The 27,797-nt window shown below is 40.7% G+C and overlaps 1 protein-coding gene and 1 long non-coding RNA gene across 8 annotated transcripts in view; one reads left to right on the top strand and one right to left on the bottom strand.

Annotated features, from left to right (window-relative positions):
* LOC133555232 (uncharacterized) overlaps positions 1-27,797 on the top strand; it is a 238,561-nt gene that overhangs the window by 63,457 nt on the left and 147,307 nt on the right. For all 3 annotated transcript variants that reach the window (XR_009807295.1, XR_009807296.1, XR_009807297.1), the window contains one exon: positions 15,718-15,848. This is a non-coding gene — a long non-coding RNA (uncharacterized LOC133555232). The remainder of the gene's footprint in view (positions 1-15,717; positions 15,849-27,797) is intronic.
* The window catches only part of bsna (bassoon presynaptic cytomatrix protein a), a 295,215-nt gene that overhangs the window by 45,042 nt on the left and 222,376 nt on the right, over positions 1-27,797 (bottom strand). For all 5 annotated transcript variants that reach the window (XM_061904831.1, XM_061904832.1, XM_061904835.1 and 2 more), the window contains exons 4-5: positions 11,295-11,753; positions 603-5,873 (exon numbers count right to left, since the gene is read on the bottom strand). In XM_061904831.1, the coding sequence (XP_061760815.1) occupies positions 603-5,873; positions 11,295-11,753 (5,730 nt within the window). The remainder of the gene's footprint in view (positions 1-602; positions 5,874-11,294; positions 11,754-27,797) is intronic.

Consider the following 27,797-nt stretch of genomic DNA (forward strand, 5'->3'; position numbering starts at 1 on the left):
TCCAGAATTGTCTGGCGGTCGTAAGTGATCCCGGAGTGACCACGCTGTAAGCCAGCCATGAAATTTGCAGAATTGTCCGGTATTTTTGCCAAATGTTCCATCTTTACCAAGAGCCCCTCGACGCCGGGCGACGCCATCTTGTTAAGAAAAGGCGTTAACAAAATAAAAGCATGTAAACAACATACGCAAATGTGCGATAAAATAACTGTCGGCGTTAATAGATTGATGAGTTAACTCATAATTAACGCATTAATTTGCCCACTCCTACTTTTTTTTAATAAAAATTCAGACCAACAATCGGTATTTAAATTGTTTCTTTTTCTAGATGGTGAAAACCATCATGTGGACAACTTGTATAAACAATGTGTTTTTGAGAATAAAGGATTATTGGTTTTTTTTCAAAATTATGTTTCATCAGGTTCTCACCTAAAAAAGAGCTACATTGACTGTTTTTCTTACAATCATATGGTTTTATGATTCAGCACTGTCAAAAACCATGTATTTTACAACTTTTATAGCTTAAATATATATTAGGAAAGACACCAAACATAGCCCTGAAATAAAAACCTGGTATGAACCAGATAAACAGTTAGTCCTTATACCTGTTCTTTGATGTTTTGCAGCTCATGCAATTCTCGCTGCACGAGAATCTGCTCCTTCTCCCGGTGAAATTTCAGCTCCATCCTTTCCCGTTCCAACTCTTCCTGTAGGCGCAATTGCCGGAGTTTCTCCAGCTCTACGCGCTCCCTCTCCATCTGCAGGAGCTGCTCCTGCTGTCGATGTAACCTTTCTGTTTCAGTTTCACCCTCTTTGTGGATAGCACCTGGTGGGGGGAAAGGCGGTAGTCCTCCTTGAACTGGTAAATCACTTGAAGCAGGAGGGCTTACTGGTTTATAACTCTGAGAGGTTGTTGCTTTTTGCTGTTGTTGACTGTTCAGGTGGGCTTGGGACATGTTTAACGGTTGCGGCTGCGGGTCAGTCGGGATCGCATTTACTCCTGGCACTGAGGTGACCTCCGCTGAGGAAGAGGTTACATTAGCGCCCTTACCAAGGTAAACTGGTTCATCTTGGACTGTTGAGGGCGTAGCTGTCATAGGAACAGGTACTGGGGCACTCGCTGGTGTTGAGGTTGTTATTGCAGCAGCTATAGTGGCAGTGGTTGTCATTGGGAGAAGACCTGGTCCAGGGTAACGGATTGGAGTTTGTCCAGATAAAGACATTCTAGGACTCATTGGTAATCTGGTCAGACTAGAGAGGGGCACAGCTGTCATGTTGGGAGATGGATAAGGCCTGTAAACCCCTCTGAGTAGTGGGCGAAGAACAGAAGCAGGCTGGGTTGTAATGGGTAGGGTAGAGGCAATAGGTGTCTGGATAGTGGAGTAGATCATCCCATCAGAGGATCTAATGGCAGCTGGGTACAACGCTCTGAGACTGGCCTGTCTGGCATTGATGAGGTTGGTAAGTGCTTGGTTGTGGGATAATGGCTTTCCATCCAATCCAAACATCAGATTTTGTCTTAATCCAAGACCAGCTGACAATCTTGAGGTTTGTGTCATGGTTCCTCTTCCCAAACTGCCAAACTGCATCAAGTCTGGATTGCTTCCATACCGATCAATGGAATTAAGTGCAGCACACATTCGGCTGATCTCTCTGGCAGTTGTGGCACTATACTGAGCCAAATTAGCTTCCTGAAAATTGGCAATATCACGAGCAGAGTAGCCATAGTCAGAATTAATGTTTGACAGGGAATTATATCTCCGTATTGGCAATGTAGGTGCAGAAATTTCTCCTCCATGTCGCAAATCTGTGTAGGAGCCATATTGCATTCCAATATATCCGCCATAGCCATGCTTTACCACATTTGCATCCATTGCAAGGTCTCCTGATCCTTGAAGGTGTGGTTCTAGTTTAGAATGGTAGGTTTGTAGCCCCGCCTCAGCTATATTTGTATCAGACATTGAAGGTTGAAGCCTACCGGGATAAGGCAATGTGTAAGACTTGCGGCCATCCAATGGATACTCATGGTACCTTAAAGGTTGTCTTTCTTGGTCAGAATCATAGGACAGAGGTGGTGCGGAAGGAGGCCGTATGCCCTCTTTCTCAGAACCACCAACACAGCTTCCACCAAATGGAAGTCGGTAAACGTCACAGCAAGCTGGTTGGTCAGGTTTAATCTGGCCTCCTGTGAGATCTACAGCATCCTGCCCTTCTTCCACTTGAATGAGCTGAGTCACTGCCCTGGCCTGTTCTGGCCCTGTATCCATCTGCACTACCATACTATGTGGCGATCTCCCTCCTGTAATACCACCAGGAGGACTGGCCTTGCCTTTAAACTCTATGGGCCCAGTTCCATACAAATCAGGGTTGATGACTGGCGATACCGCACTGACAACAGCTGATGCGTTGCTTGTCTGGCTCACCAGCAAGTCTTTTTTCAGCAAGGGTGAGACCTGGCCAGAAAGGTTATACCTGGCTAAAACAGACACCTGTTGCGGTTGATGTTGCATCTGGTGATGCTGCTGCAACTGCTGCTCAAGAAACTCTTGTTGCATCTGCAACTTCTCCTGTTGTTTTTGGAGTTCTTTCTGTTGAAAACTAAGATCTTCAAGTTTAGCATCAATTTTTGGTATTGATGGGTCAGTTGGGGGTGATAATGGAGGTTTGTTTTGGGAAAAACACACAGCTGAACCTATGCCCTGACCTAAGTCTACACGATTTAGATAGGGATCGCCATAGACCATTGGCTGTTTGGGTTGGCTCATGAACATGGATGCTGCCACTGTTACACTCACTGTGGTTGGCGTGATGCTCTCCTGGGCATTAAGGTTCATAATTAGGGGCTGTACAATTGTAGAATGTCGGCTCCCCTCTGAACCACCATGGTATTTTCTACATTCAGTGGCTAGAGAGGTGAGATCCATTCCTTGATCGGTCATGATCATTGGAGTTGATTTGGCAACTGTTCTCAGGTCCACAACACTTCCACCTTGGATCATATGGCCCTGCTCTACCCTAGAAGTGCCAGGGACTGTAGATATTCGGCATAGAGAGATATTATCCATAGAAACAGATCCTCTCGTATAAATACTGCCTGTGGTGACCATACTTGTTCCGACATTGACTTTTTCTATTCTTTGGGTTCTGTAGAAGCTGCGTGTAGGAGAATGTTGGTAAGGTGGTGTATCTGGAGGACTACCACAGGGTGAATAAGACTCAAATGTTGATTGACGGCTAAAACGTGTGGGTGAAGACAGAGGAGATGTAGCCGTGTTGACCGTCATTGGCCGAGCTGAACTTGCAGGCGGTGAGTATGGTGCATCTTGAGAAGATTGCTGCCGGTAGAGCCGCGGGGAAACAGATCTATGTGATGTTTGGGTTCCCTGAGCCATCACTGGAGATGTAGGCCCAGAACTTCCAGCCTCCATTCGTAGCGTTGAATTGAAAGTTTGCGTGGAGAACTCAGCTGTAGCCCTCCTGGACGGGGAACGGGTCGGACTTTGTGGCGGTGGAGATGGAGAAAGAGGAGGGCTGGTACTCCTGTAATAAGTTGTATACTTAGGGGAGCGTGGCTCAATATTTCTCTCTGTAGCAGATGTTGAGCTTTCTCGAACTTGGGCACCCCGTGTGTCCCCTACTCTTTTGGTAATGACTTCTCTTTGACTGTAGGCTTGGGTAATCTCTGCAATTTTGCTGCACACACTTGAGACTGTAGCTGAAGATGTGGCAGGACTCCCTGTGTGTCGGCCATACATAGCAGATTGGGTTGACGTCATAGTGTGGCTGGTACTAGTTTGAGAAATAGTTGTAGCATCTCTAGCATAGACTCCGTAAGCTGCAATTGTAGTCGCAGCTGCTGTTGGTGTGATCCCATTTTTACCAGTTTGGCTTTTAAATCTGTCTTTGTGACTATCCTTTGCAGCAAAGTGCTGCGTTACCTGAACGTCTGGGATGCGTCCTCCAGTTTCAGCAAAGGAAACAGGAGCAGCAATCTGGGTGGGACTAGTTCCTGGAGTCAGGAGGGCATTGCTTTGCTCAAGTAACTTGGCAAAGGCTGAGCCTGTGTCAAGAAATTGTTTGTTTTGGTATGAGCTCTCAATCTCGAGCTCTACTTGTTCATCAGTGGCCTGCTGCATCTTTGTGATGTTCTGAGAGGTTTGTCGAATCTCTTTGTAAATATCAGTTTCTGTCTCAGCTGCTTCATTATCATATCCTGTTTGATCTTGTTCATACTCATCCTCGTCATCATAGCCTTCTCCATTTATGTCTTCTTCATAGTACTGCCCATGTCTGACTTGCTGCTGCTGCTGTTGTTTCTGTTGATTTTGAAGTAGCTCTGCTTTCCTCATCATCTCCTCATAAACCTCCTCGGCACTCTTTAATGGTTTAGAAGTCGACGATGGCGCTATTGTCATCGTGGTTGAAGATTTCTCGATCGGTGAATAAAGAGACATGAAATTGGGAAGGTTGTACTCACTACCTGACTTGTAAAGTTTCGACTCGTATCCCTCAGCTTCTGAATCTAAGCTCTGAGGCGAGTATTCAGAGGCAGAAGAGCGATGAAGTTCTTCCATTTCTGCAGCTTGCCTCAGCTCCTCTGTTGGAGAAGCATCTTCAATAGGTGAAAGGTTACTAGGCGGTGTCTTAGACCTCTCTCTACGCCTTTGAGCACGCAGCTCCTCTTTATCCCGCTTCGTCTTGCGTGCTGTGCTCCTAATTCGTTGTTGTTCCACCTCCCTCATCTTCTCCTGTTCTCTTAGAAGTTCCTCCTCCTCTCTCAGTTCATCCTCTTCTGATGAGTCTTCAATCGTAGGAAGGAGAGGACCATGGGATCGATGCCTTGCTTTTCTTTGTTGCTTGGCTTCTTCCAGCCTTTGTCTCCTGCTGGGGCTACTGTCACTGTCTTCCTCCATTGATGAGATGGATGTGGGAGACTGTCCTGAGCCATACGAGGATGAAGTAGGAGGCAGAGTGGAAGAGTAGTCACCCCGAGAGCGCTCTTCTGGGGAGCCAGTCAAACTTTCCATTTCTAGTTCAGGTTCTCGATCAAGGCTCAAGTCGTTTTCACTGCTGAGCTCTATGTCTCGACTGTAGCTATTTGTGTTGTTTAGTTCAATAGTTTTAAAGCGTCTCAGACCACCCTGTGAAGCCATCAGGTCTTCCTCACCCTCTTCCACTGAGCTCTTGTATACATCAGCAGAACTTTTTGTTTCCTCCTCGAAACTGCTGGAGTGATGCTGTAAGCGTCGCTTCTCTTTCGCAGTGTCGGATAGAGTGTGCTTGTGATGGCTTTTCTTTCTCTCGTAGCCGTATCCTTCATCTTCCTCCTCATCGTCTTCCTCCTCATCATTTTCTTCGTCAGCACTCATCTCCATAATCTGTCTCCTCATGAACTCTTCATCCGTCATCTCAGTGGGCTCCATGTCCTTTTCCTTCTTTTTCTTTTCCTTCTTCTCGTCCTTCCCTTCCTTCCGTTTGCTGTCCCAATCCCCCCCATCCTCCTCTTCTTCCAATATGTCCTCAAGTTCCTCGTCTGAGTCATACGCATCAGGTGGGATTGACAGTGAGCGTGGGCGTTGCTTCCCTCTGTCATCCAAGTCTCGATCCCTGTGCTTCCTTCCCCTTCTGTCTGCTTTCTCTTCGGAGAGGCTTTTTTCCAGCAAAGGCCTCATGGAGCTTTCCAGCTTTGTGATTTCCGACGGGCTTGGTGGGGAGCCCCGCTCGCTGATTCCCCTCTCACTCAGTTTCATCTCTTCCTCTTGAATTAGACCAGTGATTTCACTGTGGGAGCTGGAGATTCCGTCCGAGGAGTAGCCGGTATCACTGAGGCTTTGCGGGCTACGTGACAAGTCATGTGTGCTGTTATTTTTTGTGTCCTAAAGAGAGAGAGACAGAATAGAGAAATATTTTAGGGTCTCCACATGCCACTGTGTGTACTCCGACAACATTTGCATGCAGTAGTTGTCACCAAAATTTATAGATTCAGTTCAGCAACATATATTGTGGACTTTAAAGTACCACTGATAGTCACACACACACTAGGTGTAGTGAAATAACATATACCAATGTGTACCGTATTTTTGGGACTATAAGTCGCAGTTTTTTTCATAGTTTGGCCAGGGGTGCGACTTATACTCAGTAGCGACTTATGTGTGAAATTATTAACACATTACCGTAAAATATAAATATAATTTAGCTCAGGGCTCACCAACCTTTTTGAAACCAAGACCTACTTCTTGGGTACTGATTAATGTGAAGGGCTACCAGTTTCAGACACAATTAAATAAATTGCCAGAAATAGCCAATTTGCTCAATTTACCTTTAATAAATAAATCTATATATATAAAAAATGGGTATTTCTGTCTGTCATTCCGTCGTACATATATTTTTTTCCTTTTACGGAAGGTTTTTTGTTGAGAATAAATGATGAAAAAAACACTTAATTGAACGGTTTAAAAGAGGAGAAAACACGAAAAAAATGCAAATTAAAATTTGAAACTTCAATTTTGACTCTTTAAAATTCAAAATTCTGCAGAAAAAAATGAAGAGAAAAAATAGCTAATTCGAATCTTTTTGAAAAAATTAAAACATTTTTTTTTATGGAACTTCATTAGTAATTGTTAGAGCCAAATACGCTTTCTGTGTGTCAAATTGATGACGTCACTAAAGGGGTTGGCTCCAAGGCCAAGTGCCTGGCTATTTAGGGAGGAGTCAGGATCTTGCTCAGGTGTTGCTGAGTAGAGGCGCAACAGTTTTTGACTGTGCCAGGCTAGTGTTTGTTTGCTCCCGTCTATTTTCTGTTTTTGTACAAAGTGTATTATATAAATGTGACTTTATGATATTAAATATTTTTGTTAAACATGGACACAATTTTGGACATCAATTATTAGCTGGCTGCACACATCTGAACTAGCTTCATTTATATTCGGCAACCAGTAGCGGTAAAGTCCTATACTATTACCGCTACTGGTTGCCGAATATAAATGAAGCTAGTTCAGATGTGTGCAGCCAGCTAATAATTGATGTCCAAAATTTTGTCCATGTTTAACAAAAAAAAGCGTATTTGGCTCTAACAGTAATTGTTCCTGATTAAGATTAATTTTATCATTTTTATGACATGTTTTAATAGGTTAAAATCCACTTTGAAATAAGATTTAAATTTGATTTTAAAGATTTTCTGGATTGCCAGAATAATTTTTTCAAATTTTAATCATAAGTTTGAAGAAATATTTCACAAATATTCTTCGTAGAAAAAACAGAAGCCAAACGGAAAAATTTTATAAAACAGTATTTATTATTCTTTACAATAAAAAAAAAAACTTGAACATTGATTTAAATTGTCAGGAAAGAAGAGGAAGGAATTTAAAAGGTAAAAAGGTATATGTGTTTAAAAATCCTAAAATCATTTTTAAAGTTGTATTTTTTCTCTAAAATTGTTTTCTTGAAAGTTATAAGAAGCAAAGTAAAAAAATAAATACATTTTTTTAAACAAGTGAAGACCAAGTCTTTAAAATATTTTCTTATATTTTCAAATTCTATTTGAGTTTTGTCTCTCTTAGAATTAAAAATGTCGAGCAAAGCGAGACCAGCTTGCTAGTAAATAAAAAAAAAAAAAAAAAAAAATTGAGGCAGCTCACTGGTAAGTGTTGCTATTTGAGCTATTTTTAAACAGGCCAGCGGGCGACTCATCTGGTCCTTACGGGCTACCTGGTGCCCGCGGGCACTGCGTTGGTGACCTCTGATTTAGCTTGTTAACGTTAGAGACTAGATTTATAAGATTTCATGGGATTTATGGATTAGGAGTGACAGATTGTTTGGTAAACATATAGCATGTTCTATATGTTATAGTTATTTGAATGACTCTTACCATAATATGTTAGGTTAACATACCAGGCACCTTCTCAGTTGCTTATTTATGCCTCATATAACATACACTTCCATCCATTTTCTACCGCTTATTCCCTTTTGGGGTGGCGGGGGGCGCTGGCGCCTATTTCAGCTACAATCGGGCGGAAGGCGGGGTACACCCTGGACAAGTCGCCACCTCATTGCATGGCCAACACAGATAATAAGCGGTAGAAAATGGATGGATGGATAACATACACTTATTCAGCCTGTTGTTTGCTATTCTTTATTTATTTTAAATTGCCTTTGAAATGTCTATTTTTGGTGTTGGGTTTTATAAAATAAATTTCCCCAAAAAATGCGACTTATGTATGTTTTTTTCCTTCTTTATTATGCATTTTCGGCAGGTGCGACTTATACTCCGGAGAGACTTGTACTCCGAAAAATACGGTATATTTAATCTTTATAAGAAAGAAAATGCTAATACAAATATAGTGCTCTAATACTGAAAACAGCTTGATAAGTTTTTGAGGTCGATGAAATATAAGATTAGTGTGCAGTTGTAGTAAATGTTTATTGTTTTTGGAAGATTACCTACAAAAAAACATTAGGTGATATAAATACTTGTAGTAATTGTCAATTATAATGTTTCAATGGTCATCAAGACAATTGATTAAAAGCTTATTTATGATCTGTTTGTACGTGGACCACTGTCGAATTCTCAAAACCTCACAATTAAAATGAACAAAAAGAAAATAATAATAATGTGGTTTTCATTTACGGATGCCTCAAAAAGTAAGGCTTCTTCAAAAATGTATAAAGATTACTGAAAAAAAAAAATCGTCAGTGGCTCAGGTGATGAGTAATACCATGTCAAATCAAAGCAATATAAGAGGCACCGACCTGGTGTACTTCAAAATAATTTAAAACAATGCAAAATAGATGAAATAGGATTATGCCAAGCTTAAAAATCCTCTTGTGACGTTTTTCATTCTGACTGTCATCAAATGAATGCTGTGCGTGGTGAATTGTATCTGATTTTGCCCTTCATAATTTGCTTTACATAATTAAATGACTCAGTTCTGTATTTAAAACGCCCAGAACAGCATGACTTCAGCTGGATGCCTTTGTCATTTTACAAAAACCCAAAACCAGTGAAGTTGGCATATTGTGTAATTGGCAAATAAAAAGAGAGTACAATGATTTGCAAATCCTTTTCAATTGAATAGACTGCAAAGACAAGATGTTTAATGTTTGAACTGAGAAACTTGATTATATTTTGTGAATAATCATTCACTTAAAATTTAATGACAGCAACACATCGCAAAAAAATTGTCACAGGGGCAATTTTACCATGGCCTTTCCTTTTAACAACAATAAAACGTTTGGGAACTGAGGAAACCAATTTTTGAAGCTTTTCAGGTGGAATTATTTACCATTCTTGCTTGATGTACAACTTAATTCGTTCAACAGTCCGGGGTCTCTGTTGTGGTATTTTAGGCTTCAAAATGGACTACAGGCAGCCCAGTCTAGTACGCGCACTCTTTTAATATGAAGCCACGCTGTTGTAACATGTGGCTTGGCATCCATCGTCTTACTGAAATAAGCAGGGGCGTCTGTGGTAACGTTGCTTGGATGGCAACATATATTATGTTAGGTTAAAGTACCAATGATTGTCACACACACACTAGGTGTAGCAAATTTATTCTCTGCATTTGACCCATCACCCTTGATCACCCCCTGGGAGGTGAGGGGAGCAGTGGGTAGCAGCGAGAATCATTTTTGGTGATTCAACCCCCAATTGCTCCAAAACCTATATGTACCTTTCAGCATTAATGGTGCCTTCACAGATGTGTAAGTTACCCATGCCTTTGGGCACCAATATACATCCATACCATCACAGGTGCTGGCTTTTGAACTTTGCGCCTATTACAATCCGGATGGTTCTTTACCTCTTTGTTCCGGAGGATACGACGTCTACAGTTTCCAAAAACAATTTGAAATGTGGACTCGTCAGACCACAGAACACTTTTTCACTTTGCATCAGTCCATCTTAGATAAGGTTCGGCCCAGCAAAGCCAGCGGTGTTTCTGGGTGTTGTTGATCAATGGCTTTCGCTTTTCATAGTTGAGTTTTAACTTGCACTGACAGATGCAGCGACTAACTGTAGTTATTGCAGTGGTTTTCTGAAGTATTATTTAGTCCATGTGGTGAAATCCTTTACACACTGGTGTCGGTATTTGATGCAGTACTGCCTGAGGGATCGAAGATCACGGGCATGCAATGTTGGTTTTCAGCCTGGCTGCTTGCGTGCAATGATTTCTTTAGATTCTCTGAACCTTTTGATGATATTACGGACCGTAGATGATGAACTCCCTAAGTACCTTGCAATAGCGGGTTGAGAAATGTTAAAACAGTTAGCTCAGGCATTTCTTCACAAAGTGGTGACCCTCGCACCATCCTTGTTTGTGAATGACTGAGCATTCCATGGAAGCTGCTTTCATACCCAATCATTGCACCCACCTGTTCTCAATTAGCCTGTTCACTTGTGGAATTTTCCAAATAAATGTTTGATGAGTATTCCTCAACTTTCTCAGTCTTGTTTTGCAACTTGTGCCAGCTTTTTTGCAACGTGTTGCAGGCATCAAAGTCCAAATGAGCTAATACTTGTGTTCCAGTTCAAATGTTAAGTATCTTGTCTTTGCAGTGTGTTCAATTGAATATAGGTTGAAAAGGATTTGCAAATCACTGTATTCTGCTTGTTTTTTTTTTTACAATTTACAAAATGTGCAAACTTCACCGGTTTTTGTTTTGTCCGTCATATGTGCACATACTGCTGCCAAGTAAGAAAAGGGCCCATTGATTCCCGTCCAATAGCTAATCCATGACTGACTTGCTTAGTCTGGCAACGTCAGCATTCTGTCAAAATGGAAATCAATAGCTTGCTTTACAGACAGCCACTGACAACACAGCCATTGGAGGATAAACTAACGGCACCAAACCTTTAATTCACACAAAGAAAATAATACAACCGTGAATTAATAGCGATAAGTAGTATCGTTGGGTGCGTCTAAACGACACTCCTTTCAATGAAATCCTATAAAGACAAGTGTTGTTGTGGCCTCTTATTTGCATCACGACGAATGTTTTTGTTGCCTTAAAACGCAAACATTTGGAACATTTTCCAATGACACCATATAAAGACATGTAAACGTGGACTACATGAAAAAGACTCTCTACTGGTCTGGCATACATACTGTACATTCTGCGTTTTCAGTCATTTTTGGGAATCCATGTGATCAAAAGACTGAAAACACATTGTCTAGGCCGCCATTTAAGTTGTCTCCTAACTTTGATGCAAAGTCACAAAGAAAAAATCTTGCCTTTGACGCGTTGTGTCAAAAATGAGAAACGCAGGTAAATAGTGTAGGAAACATAACTTTTTTACTTACATCGTAATGCCTTGTCTTCTTAATTTCCTTGATTGGCGTGATCTGCTCTCCTTTCTTCAGAGCAGGTTTACTCTCTTTGTCAATTTGGGTCTCGGGCTCCATCTGGGGCTTTCCATCCGTGGTTTTAGTCTTCTTTTGGGTGTCAGTTGTTGGTCCAGCTAATGTAGCTGGCATTGTAGTCTTGGTATCTGTTGGCTGTTTGGTAGCATTGGGCCCAAGAGAATCACTCCCGCCAGTTCCCGCCTGCGGTTTCTGCATCTGGGACTGGGCTGGCTTGGACCCGTGCTGATTGGTGGCTTTGTGGAGAGGGCTTTGTTGGCTGGTTGAAGCCTGGTGGCGAGGGGAACCAGAGGGCTGATGCTTGGGAGATGGGTGTGGAATGGGGAGTGGGGGCTCATCAAGACCGGCTCCAGACATTAGCCGCTGGGTTTGGCAGTTGAGACATAGCCATTCCTTTTTCTGAAAGACAACAAAAAGAATGTCAGGCGTTGAAAAACACATTTTAAATCATACGCCCTGTAAAATATCTTTGGAAATAAAGACTCATTTAACTCTTTCTAATGTTCGTCATTGCTAATATAAAAATGAATAATAAACCGACTGTTGGAAGGGAGAAGCAGTAGAACATGGATGGATGGAAGCACATCTTAAACATTTTTGCGGGGTGGGATGGGTTGTGCGCTACATCCAAGACCATTGACAAAGACCAACAAAGTCCAGACTCCTATAGTCTTCTTCACCTTGTTTTATGATGGGGCACTCAACGTTAAAGGTGCATTATTGCCACCTACTGTATTGGAGTGTGAACCAGAGTTTTCTCCCTTCTCCCTCCTTCACATAAATACTGTACATATAATTCTTCCCAATTCTTACTACTTCCGTATAAAATACTACACAGTCTAGCTCCATCCTATCTTGCTGATTGTATTGTACCATATGTCCCAGGCAAGAAATCTGCGTTCAAAAGACTCCGGCTTATTAGTGATTCCTAGAGCCCAAAAAAAGTCTGCGGGCTATAGAGCGTTTTCCGTTCGGGCTCCAGTACTCTGGAATGCCCTCCCGGTAACAGTTCGAGATGCTACCTCAGTAGAAGCATTTAAGTCTCACCTTAAAACTCATCTGTATACTCTAGCCTTTAAATAGACCTCCTTTTTAGACCAGTTGATCTGCCGCTTCTTTTCTTTTTTCTCCTATGTCCCCCCTCCCTTGTGGAGGGGGTCCGGTCCGATGACCATGGATGAAGTACTGGCTGTCCAGAGTCGAGACCCAGGATGGACCGCTCGTCGGGACCCAGGATGGACCACTCGCCTGTGTATCGGTTGGGGACATCTCTACGCTGCTGATCCGCCTCCGCTTGAGATGGTTTCCTGTGGACGGGACTCTCGTTGCTGTCTTGGATCCGCTTGAACTGAACTCTCACGGCTGTGTTGGAGCCACTATGGATTGAACTTTCACAGTATCATGTTAGACCCGCTCGACATCCATTGCTTTCGGTCCCCTAGAGGGGGGGTGGGGGGGGGTTGCCCACATCTGAGGTCCTCTCCAAGGTTTCTCATAGTCAGCATTGTCACTGGCGTCCCACTGGATGTGAATTCTCCCTGCCCACTGGGTGTGAGTTTTCCTTGCCCTTTTGTGGGTTCTTCCGAGGATGTCGTAGTTGTAATGATTTGTGCAGTCCTTTGAGACATTTGTGATTTGGGGCTGTATAAATAAACATTGATTGATTGATTGAAACTAAATTCCATTTAATAAACCTGTCTCTTCTAGAAACTTCACTAAATTGTTCTGGTTGCTGCTTAGTACCCCTTTGTGAGTAACTTTCTATCCATCATTCCATTTTTCTACCGCTTGTCCCACTCGGGACAAGGCTGGAGCCTATCTCAGCTGCATTCGGGCAAGTAAACTGTCTTCTAAATTCCTTTCTTAATTTTCTCCTTTCTCTACTGCATTTCCCACAATGAATGATTTGCATGTACACCAACTCTACCTCATTGCAGTTGTAACATAATCGTGTTTAGTGTTTGTTGATAAGGTGCAATATCTTATTCAGTCTGGTGGATGTAATGCGTGATATGATTCCTTCCTCTTTTGCGCTCCCCCTTACAGTTCTTCCCGCTCCTCCTGTGTCCTGTGTTGCCTGAAAGTGTCCTTCTGTTGTACTCACGTACCATTGTAAATGCCACTCTTTCAAAATATTTACTTTAATCAATGCTTTTGCCTCCTGTCTTTCTGAGAGGTACCTCTGTGCTGCTCTGGCGTTAGTGTCTGCTTTCCCAGCTGATCTGCCAATGAATTGCCCTTTATGCCTTTGTGAGCTGGAATCCTTATGAACGTTAGGCTGATATTCAACCTCTCAAGCCTAAACAATGTTTCATATATAGCATTAAATACACCATAAAAACTCGTTCAGAGGTTTAGGTCTTCAAACTTGATGTTTTGTACTGTTTTTTTTAGGGGTGTGGGGAAAAAATCGATTGGAATCGAATTTGTAGTGCGATTCAGAACCGATTCTCCTTTTTAAAAAATCTATATTTTTGTATTTATTTAAAAAAAAAAAATTGTTTTTTTTGTTTTTATCAATCCAACAAATCACTACACAGCAATACCATAACAATGCAATCCAATTCCAAAACCAAACCTGACCCAGCAACACTCAGAACTGCAATAAACAGAGCAATTGAGAGGAGACACAAACACCACACAGAACAAACCAAAAGTAGTGAAACAAAAATAAATATTATCAACAACAGTATCAATATTAGTTATAATTTCAGCATAGCAGTGATTAAAAATCCCTCACTGACATTATCATTAGACATTTATAAAAAAAAAAAAAAGAACAATAGTGTCACAGTGGTTTACACTTGCATGGCATCTCATAAGCTTGACAACACACTGTGTCCAATGTTTTCACAAAGATAAAATAAGTCATATTTTTGGTTCGTTTAATAGTTAAAACAAATTTACATTCTTGCAATCAGTTGATAAAACATTGTCCTTTACAATTATAAAAGCTTTTTACAAAAATCTACTACTCTGCTAGCATGTCAGCAGACTGGGGTAGATCCTGCTGAAATCTTATGTAATGAATGATTACAGAATCCTTTTAAATCGGGAAAGAAAATAGTTTTTGAATCGAGAATCGAATCGAATCGTGACCCCAAGAATCGATATTGAATCGAAACGTGGGACACCCAAAGATTCACAGCCCTAGTTTTTTGTATTGGAAATTTAGTTGTTCTGTTTTTTGTGACCATTCAAGTTTCAAATGGTAAAATTGTTTTTTTGTAGCTATTTTTTTGTTGTTTTTAAGTATTTTAATTGATTTTCTTTAATGTCTGCATAATTGGATTTTATCCAACTATTTTATTACTTAAAAAAAATGTGTCAAGGCTTTGTAACAAGAACTTGTGACGTCATCTCGTCGAAGAAGACAAAACACATAATAGCGCAAAGTTTGATGAACACAAACGGCGGTTTAGCTCGGTTGGTAGAGTGGCCGTGCCCGCAACTCGAGGGTTGCAGGTTCGATTCCCGCGTCGGCCATCCTAGTCACTGCCGTTGTGTCCTTGGGCAAGACACTTTACCCACCTGCTCCCAGTGCCACCCACACTGGTTTGAATGTAACTTAGATATTGGGTTTCACTATGTAAAGCGCTTTGAGTCACTAGAGAAAAAGCGCTATATAAATATAATTCACTTCACAATTCACTTCACACTGTCTGTGTTGTGTTACGTTACCTAATAAAGTACTATATTTATATTGAGACTGATTGGTTTGCTTAGGCTAATGTAGTACATAGCTAAATAGCCAATAGCCATTAGCAAACAGCACGTCGTTTAAAACTTTTTTTTCGTTCTCAGCCATTATCGAATGAAACTAGTTAATTAATTCCCATCGACGTATGTCGTTTACTTGGAGTTTGCCAGCTTGTTAATTTGCTATCTTGCAGGCTGGCGCTAATTTCTTTACAAGGTAGTTTTCTAGCTCGTCTTCCCTCGCTAGTTTAAGGACATACTTGTAGTTAGTCACATTTTACAGTGCTAAATCAGCTGAATGTATGTGCATTTAATTTATTACATACGTTAGATAGGCAGAATTTGTGTTTTTTGTGAAGCTAAATACAATAATCCCTTTTCACACACAAACAACCTTGTCATTTTTTTACATTTCATTACATTCTGATGCTTGTCTGTATGTTTTTAACGTGGATATGTATGAATGTTATTTATTACAACCATAACAATACCAACAAAATAACATTTTCGTTTACATTGCTTTCTGTTTTAGCTCAAAAGAGAGCTTAGTCATCACCATGTTGCAGCCGACAGACCATGTAGAATGATTTAGGGAAGAAATATATATATGTTATCAGAATATTTGATAAAAATGTTTTGCGTACGTTTTTTTCGTTTTCTTCAGATCATCAGACAGCTTCATCATCAACACTTTGCAGCTGACAGATGTAGAAAGATTCAAATTGTCAAGGCGTGGACTGTGGTGCAGTTTGTTTTCTCGTGGTGCAACGCGACTGGACCGGACACGACGTGAAGGTAATGACATATTTTAATCTTAACTCGAAAAAGGGAACAAATGAAAGAGGTACATAACTTGGCTATGAAAACAAAAACTTGCACCAAGGCAAAACTATGGACATAAAACAAAACTTGCAAACTATGGCATGAATTAAGAAAACTTACTTGGAACAAGAAAAGAGGATGAAAAAAGCAGCATGGATAACAAGGGTGTGTAGAGGGTGTGATGTCGCCAGGCTGACTGCCTGGCAACTACAGGCTTAAATAATGCTGTGGTGATTAACCGGTGCATGAGTCCAAATGAACCAAGTGCCGTGACATGACAGCTGAAAACTAATTGTTGTCATGGAAACTAAAACAAACCAAGGTGCAAACAAAACAAAACATAAATAAACAGAACATGATCACAAAGATCATGTGTATATACGTATATATATATATATACGTATATATATATATATACGTCTTGATTGGATTATCCAGAGAATAGTGCTCGATACCGTGGTAAAGCTCAATATGTAGGTGTGGGAAAAATCACAAGACTACTTCATCTCTACAGAACTGTTTCATGAGGGGTTCCCTCAATCATCCCTCCTGATGATTGAGGGAACCCCTCATGAAACAGTTCTGTAGAGATGAAGTAGTCTTGTGATTTTTCCCACACCTATATATATATATATATATATATATATATATATATATATATATATATATATATATATATATATATATATATATATATATATATATACTGTATAAATGAGGTGGCGACTTGTCCAGGGTGTACCCCGCCTTCCGCCCGATTGTAGCTGAGATAGGCGCCAGCGCCCCCCGCGACCCCGAAAGGGAATAAGCGGTGGAAAAAGGATGGATGGATGGATAAATTAACGGAACATTTCATAGTAAATTTTGCTTGCAATCTTTATTTAGTTTCAGATCAAATGGACAGCTTTCACAACATTTTGAGTAGCAAATGCATACCTTAAAGAAAGATTTAAAGATGTCATGAATATGTATGTACATTTATAGCATATTTAGTTAGAATTGCTACTGATAAGGTAAAACAGCAAATGAAATCATTTGGATAGTCATGGTGTTGACTGCATATATATATTCTTTTGAAATATTTTTTACGATATTTTGGAATAGATTTCATGTCTTTTGTAAGCTTTTGGCGCCTCATTCTGTTTTGTTAGACTGAATAGACTGTTTCATTTTCTGCTCCTTTTACATTTCTTAAAAGTAAAATTGTCTTGTGTTTTCTTTATGTCTTTAGAAGAGGCAATTGTTGAGTAATTTTTGTCGTCTACCTCTTGACGCTGGGAAATGATGATCAGCATGCACATTGTCTCTTTAAATATATTATTTATCTGGGACATTAAATATCAGAAGCAGTGTGTATAATGTGTTTGCTGAATGGATCATATTTGAAAATTCTACTTAATTTGGTTTCATTTTTGACTAATTACTAACATAAAATTGCCAATAACTTGACTGTAAACACTGCCAAATGGTGTGTTGTTCTTTATCTAACTGCCATATGGAGCCTTGGTACTGCAAAAGCAAAGCCTGTACTTCCTGTGATTGGATCTTTCAATTGTCCGTAAATATTGGAGTTAACAAACTGTATTTTGTATCCAAACGGTCTTTGACCATCACTGCCACACTTTCACTCAGCCTTTGGCCTTTTTGCTGAGGCCATATATTCACCGAAGCCACAGGGAACAATCATGGAGGAGTTTCTGTTTAAAGGTCTTGCTAAAGCAACTGTATTTGTGTTAAGCTCATGTCTCCTGCTGTTCTCCTGCTTTTCCATGCAATACGTTCAACAGATCTTTTTACAATCTGTATCAAACTATCGCTGTTTATACATCTTAAACCTGGATAGTAGGGGATTGCATCTCTCCAATGTGAGACAATACGATTCAGAAACAACACATTTTAAAATGCAACTGGCATCGTGGTGCGGGTTCGTTCTCTCAAAGATGCAGCAGATGGTCATGAGCTTTGGGTTATGACCGATAGGACCAGATCACGGGTACAAGCGGCCGAAATGAGTTTCCTCTCCCTTAGAGATAGGGTGAGAAGCTCTGCCATCCGGGAGGAACTCAAAGTAAAGCCGCTGCTCCTCCACATGGAGAGGAGCCAGATGAGGTGGTTCGGGCATCTGGTCAGGATGCCACCTGAACGCCTCCCTAGGGAGGTTTTTGGGCCACGTCCGACCGGTAGGAGGCCACGGGGAAGACCCAGGACATGTTGGGAAGACTATGTCTCCTGGCTGGCCTGGGAACGCCTCGGGATCCCCGGCAGGAGCTGGACGAAGTGGCTGGGGAAAGGGAAGTCTGGGCTTCCCTGCTTAGGCTGCTGCCCCCGTGACCCGACCTCGGATAAGCGGAAGAAGATGGATGTAACTTTCCGTCCCTTCAAAGACAGGTGGACACTTACTCAAAAAATGTGAAGTATTGTAATTTTTATTGAAATACACCGCTGTTCTCTTTTGTGTCACCATTAAGTACCTTTTGATAAAGAGTACAAAAATTGAGTACATATTTTGAAATATAATATTCTGTTTAGCATGATTAAAGAGTAAACATTGCTTCTCTTCTGGATCGTTGACACTCAAGTGCAAACATTTGTTTCTATCCATCCACTCGTCTTCCTCCTCCCTCCCTCTTCACTCCCCCTGTCACACTCTCTAGTCTCCTTTTCTTTCCCTCCAACAGTGTGAGGGCTATTTTTACCCAGAATGCCATTGTTCTGCTCGAGCGCACACCGGCGGTTGCTTCAGGCTGCACTCCCCTGCACCGCACACTCATACTTACTCCCCGGCACACACACGTTCACGTTTCATACACACGTTCATACATCTCGTCAATGCAAAATGGAGTGTGTGTGTTGCTGAAGGCCAACAAGAAGCAGAGAGATGACAAGCTGAGGAAGGCTGAGGAAGAAGAGAAGGCGGGAACTAACAAATGCGGTGCGAGCGAGAACGAGTGAAATGAGTGAGTGCACGTGAGACATGCGTATACGCAATAATTGAGCGGTGCTGAGAGGGATGTGCGAGGCTCCCTGCTGAGGCTCAGGCAATTGGAGGAAGAAACTCGAGCGGAGGCGCCAATAGCTGGCATTGGGGGAGCTGCTGATTATTACAGTGCCAAAGGTGCTTCTCGACAGTTTGAAGTCATGATTAGGGTGTCAAGGTGTGTGTGTGTGTGTGGTTCACTTTTAAACGCTCAGCTCGCTTTTGTTGCATTGTACTAACACCGTTTCCATATGAGTTGGGAAATTGTGTCAGATCAGGGGTCGGGAACCTTTTTGGCTGAGAGAGCCATGAAAGCCAAATATTTCAAAATGTATTTCCGTGAGAGCCATATCATATTTTTTAACACGGAATACAACTAAATGCGTGCATTTTTAAGTAAGACCAACATTTTTTGAGTATAATAAGTCTTATTCTTTTTAATAACATTGTTATTCTGAAGCTAACCATGATGGCTTGTATTTGATTACAGAATTAATGCACGACGCCAAGAACCACGCTTCTCTTTCATTTTTAATGCATAGCTCTACTTACAGTATGTTAGTCTCAAAATTGCCACCACAGAACCCTTCTGCTGCGAATTCTCTGACAAAGCAGGCGTGTTAGGAAACTGATTTACAGTACCTTCGCCACATCTCATTATGAATTGTTTATTAGCGAAGCCATAAGTGCCAATCCACATTTACTTGTGGCGAGAGACAACTGAACCAATGGCCAACATGCAGAAGGGAATGGAGAGCGCTCTCTCGGGGAAGGAGGAGCCTAGTTTGGAGGCACAGGACATGTTTGTCCTGATCCGTGCCCCGGGATCATGTTTTTAGTTTTGTTCTGTTGGTTTCACGACCTCAGTTCTGTTTTCGGCACCCCCTCGGTGTATGTTTTGGTTTCCATGAGTGCTGATTAGTCTCACCTGCCTCTGATTAATGTTCAGCAAGCTCACCTGCTGCCAGGCACTAATCAGAGAGCTACTTATTCACGTTGTGCACCACTGGCGTCCTTATTTGCAGGATACAACAGGTCCTGCTTCTATGTTTCTGGATTCTTGAGCTAAGTTTCTGCCTTAGCTTCCCGTGCGATTGGCATGTTTTTCTCTTTGTTTGTTTCCTGTCTTTTTGTACAAACCCCGTTCCCATATGAGTTGGGAAATTGTGTTAGATGTAAATAGAAATGGAATACAATGATTTGCTAATCCTTTTCAACCCGTGTTCAGTAGAATATGCTACAAAGACAAGATATTTGATGTTCAAACTCATAAACTTTGTTTTTTTTTTGCAAATAATAATTAACTTAGAATTTCATGGCTGCAACACGTGCCAAAGTAGTTGGGAAAGGGCATGTTCACCACTGTGTTACATCACCTTTTCTTTTAACAACACTCAACAAACGTTTGGGAACTGAGGAAACTAATTGTTGAAGCTTCGAAAGTGGAATTCTTTCCCATTCTTGTTTTATGTAGAGCTTCAGTCGTTCAACAGTCCGGGGTCTCCGCTGTCGTATTTTACGCTTCATAATGCGCCACACATTTTGGATGGGAGACAGGTCTGGACTGCAGGCGGGCCAGGAAAGTACCCGCACTCTTTTTTTTTTTTTTTTACGAAGCCAAACTGTTGTTACACGTGGCTTGGCATTGTCTCACTGAAATAAGCAGGGGCGTCCATGATAACGTTGCTTGGATGACAACATATGTTGCTCCAAAACCAGTATGGTCCTTTCAGCATTAATGTTTCCTTCACGGATGTGTAAGTTACCCATGCCTTGAAGACTAATGCACCCCCATACCATTACAGATGCTGCCTTTTGAACTTTGCATCACCCACCTGTTCCCAATTAGCCTGCACACCTGTGGGATGTTCCACATAAGTGTTTGATGAGCATTTCTCAACTTTATCAGTAGTAATTGCCACCTTTCCCAACTTCTTTGTCCCGTGTTGCTGGCATCAAATTCTAAAGTTAATGATTATTTGCAACAAAAAAAATGTTTATCAGTTTGAACATCAAATATGTTGAAGCATATTCAACTGAATATGGGTTGAAAATGATTTGCAAATCATTGTATTCCGTTTATATTTACATCTAACACATACGGAAACTGGGTTTGTATGGCGTATGATTTATGTAAAATAAATCATAGCCTACCTGCACGCTATATCCGGAGTTTCCCGTCTGCATCCTGGGAGAACAACCACGCATAAACATGCGACCCAACCGTGACAAAGTTAGGGAGGAATAACAATTCAATATTTTTTAAACATCGGATTATGATTTAAAGTCAATAATCTTGCAGCCCTAATCTGTCAGGACGCTTTGTTGCTGACAAAACATTACTTGCACAACATCACCTTCAAGCACCTGTTGTAGTTGGCTGAGTCAGCATTTATTTAGCACCAAAAATGAGACACCGCTACTTATTTGTTTTCTTGCTACCATTTACTGTTTGCCAGCACCGATGCCATTACGGTACTGAGTTATAATAAGCATTCTTATAGTCTAGAATAAATTCATTGTAGTTGCATTATTTCTTGTATGGAAAAAATGCATAGGTTTTTCTACAATATGGTTTTTGTCCGGAACATATGACTAAATAAAACCGAGGTATTACTGTGCAATATATTTGTGGAAATAGTGCAGTCCTGATTTGTATCCAGTATTGTGTTGGAGGAAGAATGGGAAAACAATGTGAATGACAAAAGTTTTATGGCCAACTTCAAATGAGTTGCTCACACACGAGTGGTATAGAAACCATTTGTTATTTATTTCAGCCTTCCTGGTCTCTGACTAGATTAGATTCCATCTTATAATGATAGTGCTCCCGTGGGTACTGATCAATAAAGTGTGTGTGTGTGTGTGTGTGTGTGTGTGTGTGTGTGTGTAGTAAATCTTCAGTAGGATTGATGGGAGTCCTTATGCTAAGTTTTCCTGAAGGTCTGAGAATTAGTCATGTGTAGTGTAAATGGCCCTGCGATGAGGTGGTGACTTGTCCAGTGTGTACCCCGCCTTCCGCCCGAATGCAGCTGAGATAGGCACCAGCGACCCCACTGTCAGGCTTGCCCATGACAGTTTGTGTTTTAGTTTTTCCTCTGTGGTGTGTGTAGTATTTCCTGTCTTTAGTTCCTGTCAGCGCTCTTATTTTGTCTGTTTCCTGTCTTTCTCCCTGAGTGCTGTGTCCCCTGATTGGCAACTGGCCACACCTGGTGTCAATCAGCCCTCTCCTTTCTAGACCTGTCTTCCCATTCAGTCAGTGCTGGATTATTGTCACTTCTGTATTGTCGCTCCTGTGGTGTCGTGCCATTGCGGCATAGCGGTAATCTATATTTCGGTAGCAGTTTGTAACTTACTGTCTTTTGTTCACTGCTTTCAATTTGTCTTTGTACTACAAGTAACGATTTGTGTTTTCCTGCCCGCTAGCTTCCACGCTAGGCCCTTTTGTTTTTGCTAGCTTCCATGCTAAGCTCCTTTTTTTTTCTAGCTCCCATGCTAGCTCTTTTATAGCTCGGTTGGTAGAGTGGCCGTGCCAGCAACTTGAGGGTTGCAGGTTCGATTCCCGCTTGTGCCATCCTAGTCACTGCCGTTGTGTCCTTGGGCAAGACCCTTTACCCACCTGCTCCCAGTGCCACCCACACTGGTTTAAATGTAACTTAAATATTGGGTTTCACTATGTAAAGCGCTTTGAGTCACTTTAGAAAAGCGCTATATAAATATAATTCACTTCACTTACCCGCCTCGTGCGCGCTTTTTGTTGTACCCCTTTTGTTTGGTTTTGTTTTAATGTTTTATTAAACCATTTTTCCTTACCTGCCTCCTTCTCTGCATCATGGGGTTCGTCACAAACTAACTGACATTCCCAGCTGTAAATGACGTTCTATGTGAGACTGTATGTGGCGCTGCATGGCCTTGAGGCGTTTTACTCTTAGTTTTTGCTGCTACTGTACATCTAAATCTCTTGAGCAATAGTTTTGTCATTTTTACAATTATTTGTGCAATATAGGTGCGGATAACCTTTTTCCAATCAAGGTTTAGTTCAGTTCAGTTCAGAGGGTTATATAAACAGATGAAAACTTATGTCAAACAAAAAAGAAGTCTTAGAAGTATATCTGGGTTACATGTAGGGCTGGGCGATACGGCTTTTTTTATTTTTTAATATCTCGAAATTTTTAGGCCATATCGCGATACATGATATATATCTCGATATTTTGCCTAAGCCTTGAATGAACACTTGATGCATATAATCACAGCAGTATGATGATTCTATGTGTCTACTAGGGATGTCTCGATCTGATATTGATATCGGAAATCGGTCCGATATTAGCCAAAAAAGTGAATATCGGATTTTATCGGACTGAATCTAAAAACTCCGATATAAGCGCTCCGATATAAGCTGTCCTTTTGCCGCTGCAGCACTTCTATAATAGGTGACTGGTTTGATCACACTCCAACACAGTAGGTGGCGGCAATGCCCCTTAATTAACGTTGGTGGCGGCCGCGGAAGAAGAGCGTCTCTGATCCAGCATGCACAGCCCACGTGATCACAACAACGACAACGCGTGTGCTCAGCAAAGTGTAGTGATGTCGGCTGTGTGGAAGTATTTTAACTCACAGCATGCCGAATTTCTTATCTTCTTAAAAAAAAATCTCCACATTATGCCTGGACTGCAGAAAGTGGAGAAGGAGGAGGAGGAGTAGTAAGGGTAGTCAGCACTGACTGATTATTTGTTTCATGCTCTTGTTATTAGAGTGATATGTTTATTGTGTTTACACTATTCTTCAGTGAAGACTAAGAGTAATTACTACATTGTTTTGGGCATAGTCAGTCAGTGAAACTGGAACTGTGAACTCTTAATTTAGAGCAGTTGGACAGTGGACAATATTGTGTTGTTTTTGTGGTTTTTGTCCCTGCCCACAGTTGTTTCCAACATATGCTGACAGTAAAAAAATAACTGAAGTGAACTTGAATTGTTTGCACTTTAAAACGTTTTTTGTTTTTTTATTGGATTTATTTAGGTTATTTTTCAGGGTCTTCTAATTTATTTTTAATTTATTCTATTCAATTGTATAATTATGTTGGTATTAGTGGTTATTTTGCACTTTAAATATAACATTTTGTTTTTATTGGATTTGTTGAGGTAATACTCTTATGTTGAAGGTTAAAATTTATGTAACCAATTGTTTAATAATAAATGGGTCAGTTTTTCCTATACCTACTCTTGCTGACTATTGTTTTCTGTTTTAACACTAAAACATCAGTAACAGTAACATCACTTTATCAAGCCTTTTCTAACATTCTACAAAACAAAATAAAGAATAAATATATGTATGATTCGTGCCTATATCGTATTGATATCGGTATCGGCAAATACTCAGGGATACAATATCGGTATCGTATCGGAAATGAAAAAGTTGTATCGGGACATCCCTAGTGTCTACATTAAAACATTCTTCATACTACATTAATATATGCTCATTTTAAACTTTCATGCAGAGAGGGAAATCACAACTAAGTCAATTGACCAAAACTGTATTTATGAAACAGTTATTAAGCAGTGGCACAAACATTCATGTCATTTCCAAAACAGAAAGTGCAAGATTGTCAGAGACATTTTAAAACAAGCTATGAGTGCACTTTTGTGCATGATGTCACTAAGATGACATATCAAAACAACACTAAATTAAAGTGCACTTTTTGTACAGAACGCCACTACAATAGTTTAAAACAAATAAAGTGCACTTTTGTGCATGATGTCACACAAGATATTTCAATAAGTGTCAAATAAAAATGAGCTGCATAATAGGAAATCAAATAGTGTTCGTCCTTCGCTACGTGGTAGGTTACTGCGGACATTATCTCCTTTTAACTATTTTTTTCATACGGTGTTGATGTGGAAATGTTTGCTTCGGCATTTTGATGGTGTGACACCGAATGGAGATGTCGACATGCGGAGTAAGCACTCTTCATGCTCTAGCAGGTGACTTTTCAAATGATGCTACATATTAGCATTAATGCTACTTTTTGTAGCAACGCTTTTGCCCCACACTTGACAAATTACGGTTGTCTGTTCGACATATTCCCACTTGAAGCCAAACCACCGACAGACGATGGACCCCCTGCTGTTTTTCTTGGGAATTAATTCTTCCTTCATTTGTTACCAGAGTCACACCTTCTTTCTCTCGTATTACCACTCGCACCTCAGCTAACATTACCCATGCTGCTACCTCTCTGCTCCGCGAGGGCGTATACGTATGTAACGTCTGTAAGAAGGTGCGCTTGCTGTCTTTGAGAAAGAGACAGGAAAGAGTGAAGGAGAGCCTGTAGTGTAATGCCCGCAGCTAAAAGCAACTGCGTGAGAACGTATACTCGAATATCACGATATAGTCATTTTCTATATTGCACAGAGACAAACGCGCGATGTATTGAGCATATCAATATATGGCCCAGCCCTAGTTACATGTTTAAACGACATAATTGTGATGATCGTGAGATCGACAGGCGGATCGGTGCGGCGTCTTCAGTAATGCGGACGTTGTACCGATCTGTTGTGGTGAAGAAGGAGCTGAGCCGGAAGGCAAAGCTCTCAATTTACCGTTCGATCTACGTTCCCATCCTCACCTATGGTCATGAGCTTTGGGTCATGACCGAAAGGATAAGATCACGGGTACAAGCGGCCCAAATGAGTTTCCTCCGCCGTGTGGCGGGGCTCTCCCTTAGAGATAGGGTGAGAAGCTCTGTCATCTGGGAGGAACTCAAAGTAAAGCCGCTGCTCCTTCACATGGAGAGGAGCCAGGTGAGGTAGTTCGGGCATCTGGTCAGGATGCCACCCGAACGCCTCCCTAGGGAGGTGTTTAGGGCACGTCCAACCGGTAGGAGGCCACGGGGAAGACCCAGGACACGTTGGGAAGACTATGTCTCCCGGCTGGCCTGGGAACGCCTCGGGATCCCCCGGGAAGAGCTAGACGAAGTGGCTGGGGAGAGGGAAGTCTGGGTTTCCCTGCTTAGGCTGTTGCCCCCGTGACCCGACCTCGGATAAGCGGAAGAAGATGGATGGATGGATGGAATTGTGATGTTCCCTTGCTCGGATCATGTCATGTTTAGTTTGAGATTCCCTTAGTTGTTTAGTTCTGTTTCAGCACCCCTGTTTTTGTGTTGCTTTGTTGCCATGGGCGCTGATTTTTGTCACCTGTCTCTGATTAGTGGTCGGGACGCTCACCTGCCGGTCATATATCAGAGAGCTATTTATTCCTGCCTCTCGCCACAGTCTGCAAGGCTGTTTTTTTTTTGCTACGCACAACAGTTAAGTTGGTTTTCCTTACTTCATGCTCCTGCTTTTGGTTAGTCTATACCCTAGTTTCCCCTGCTATCGGCACCATTTTCTGTTCTTGTTTTCTTGCCTGATTTATTATAATAAAAAAATGTTCCTACCTGTACGCCGCTTTCGGATGTCCGTTTGCATCATGGGGAAACAAACCTGTGCATAACCGTGTGACCCCGGCGTAACGATGGTGGCATAATAAAATACTCCCGAATGATGTAGATCAGGGGTCACCAACCAGGTAGCCCGTGAGGACCAGATGAGTCGCCCGCTGGCCTGTTTTAAAAATAGCTCAAACAGCAGCACTTACCAGTGAGCTGCCTCTATTTTTTAAATTTGATTTATTTACTAGCAAGCTGGTCTCGCTTTGCTCAACATTTTTAATTCGAAGAGAGACAAAACTCAAATAGAATTTGAAAATCCAAGAAAATATTTTAAAGACTTGGTCTTCACTTGTTTAAATAAATTCATGAATTTTTTTACTTTGCGTCTTATAACTTTCAGGAAGACCATTTTAGAGAAAAAATACAACCTTAAAAAGGATTTTAGGATTTTTAAACACATATACCATTTTACCTTCTAATTTCCTTCCTCTTCTTTCCTGACTATTTAAATCAATGTTCAAGTAAATTTATTTTTTTTATTGTAAAGAATAATGAATAATTTTTTATTTAATTCTTCATTTTAGCTTCTGTTTTTTGACAAAGAATATTTGTGAAATATTTCTTCAAACTTATTGTGATTAAAAGTCAAAAAAATTATTCTGGCAAATCTAGAAAATCTTTAGAATCTAATTTAAATCTCATTTCAAATTTTTGTTTTGGAAAATCCAGAAGAAATAATGATTTGTCTTTGTTAGAAATATAGCTTGGTCCTATTTGTTATATATTCTAACAAAATGCAGATTGGATTTTAACCTATTTAAAACATGTCATCAAAATTCTAAAATTAATCTTAATCAGGAAAAATTACTAATGATGTTCCATAATTTTTATTTTTTTATTAAAAAAAAAAAAAAAGATTCAAATTAGCTAGTTTTTTCTCTTCTTTTTTCGGTTGAATTTTGAATATTAAAGAGTCGAAAGTGAAGATAAACTATGTTTCAAAATTTAATTTTCATTATTTTCCTGTTTTCACCTCTTTTAAACCGTTCAATTAAGTGTTTTTTTCATCATTTATTCTCTACAAAAAACTTTCCGTAAAAGGAAAAAAAATGTACGACAGAATGACAGAAAAAAATATCCATTTTTTTTTTATATATAAATAGATTTACTTAATAAAAGGTAAATTGAGCAAATTGGATATTTCTGGCAATTTATTTAAGTGTGTATCAAACTGGTAGCCCTTCGCATTAATCAGTACCCAAGAAGTAGCTCTTGGTTTCAAAAAGGTAGACAGTTCCTGCATTGCAGACCCTGGATTTAAGAACGTAGTTTTTAAAAGGATGATATTATTCACTGGCATAATAGCTTTGAACTGTAAAAATCAGGAAACATTTTCAAATATGCTTGTAGCAGACATTTTCAGAGCATGCGGTTGAGGTAATTCTCGGATATAGCAACATCTAATCAACACCTAGCTGAGCTGTTATGACTTCATCATCACCATCCCAGCATTTTACACATT

This window comes from Nerophis ophidion, linkage group LG06 (genome assembly GCF_033978795.1).
Source record: "Nerophis ophidion isolate RoL-2023_Sa linkage group LG06, RoL_Noph_v1.0, whole genome shotgun sequence".
NCBI lineage: Eukaryota > Metazoa > Chordata > Actinopteri > Syngnathiformes > Syngnathidae > Nerophis > Nerophis ophidion.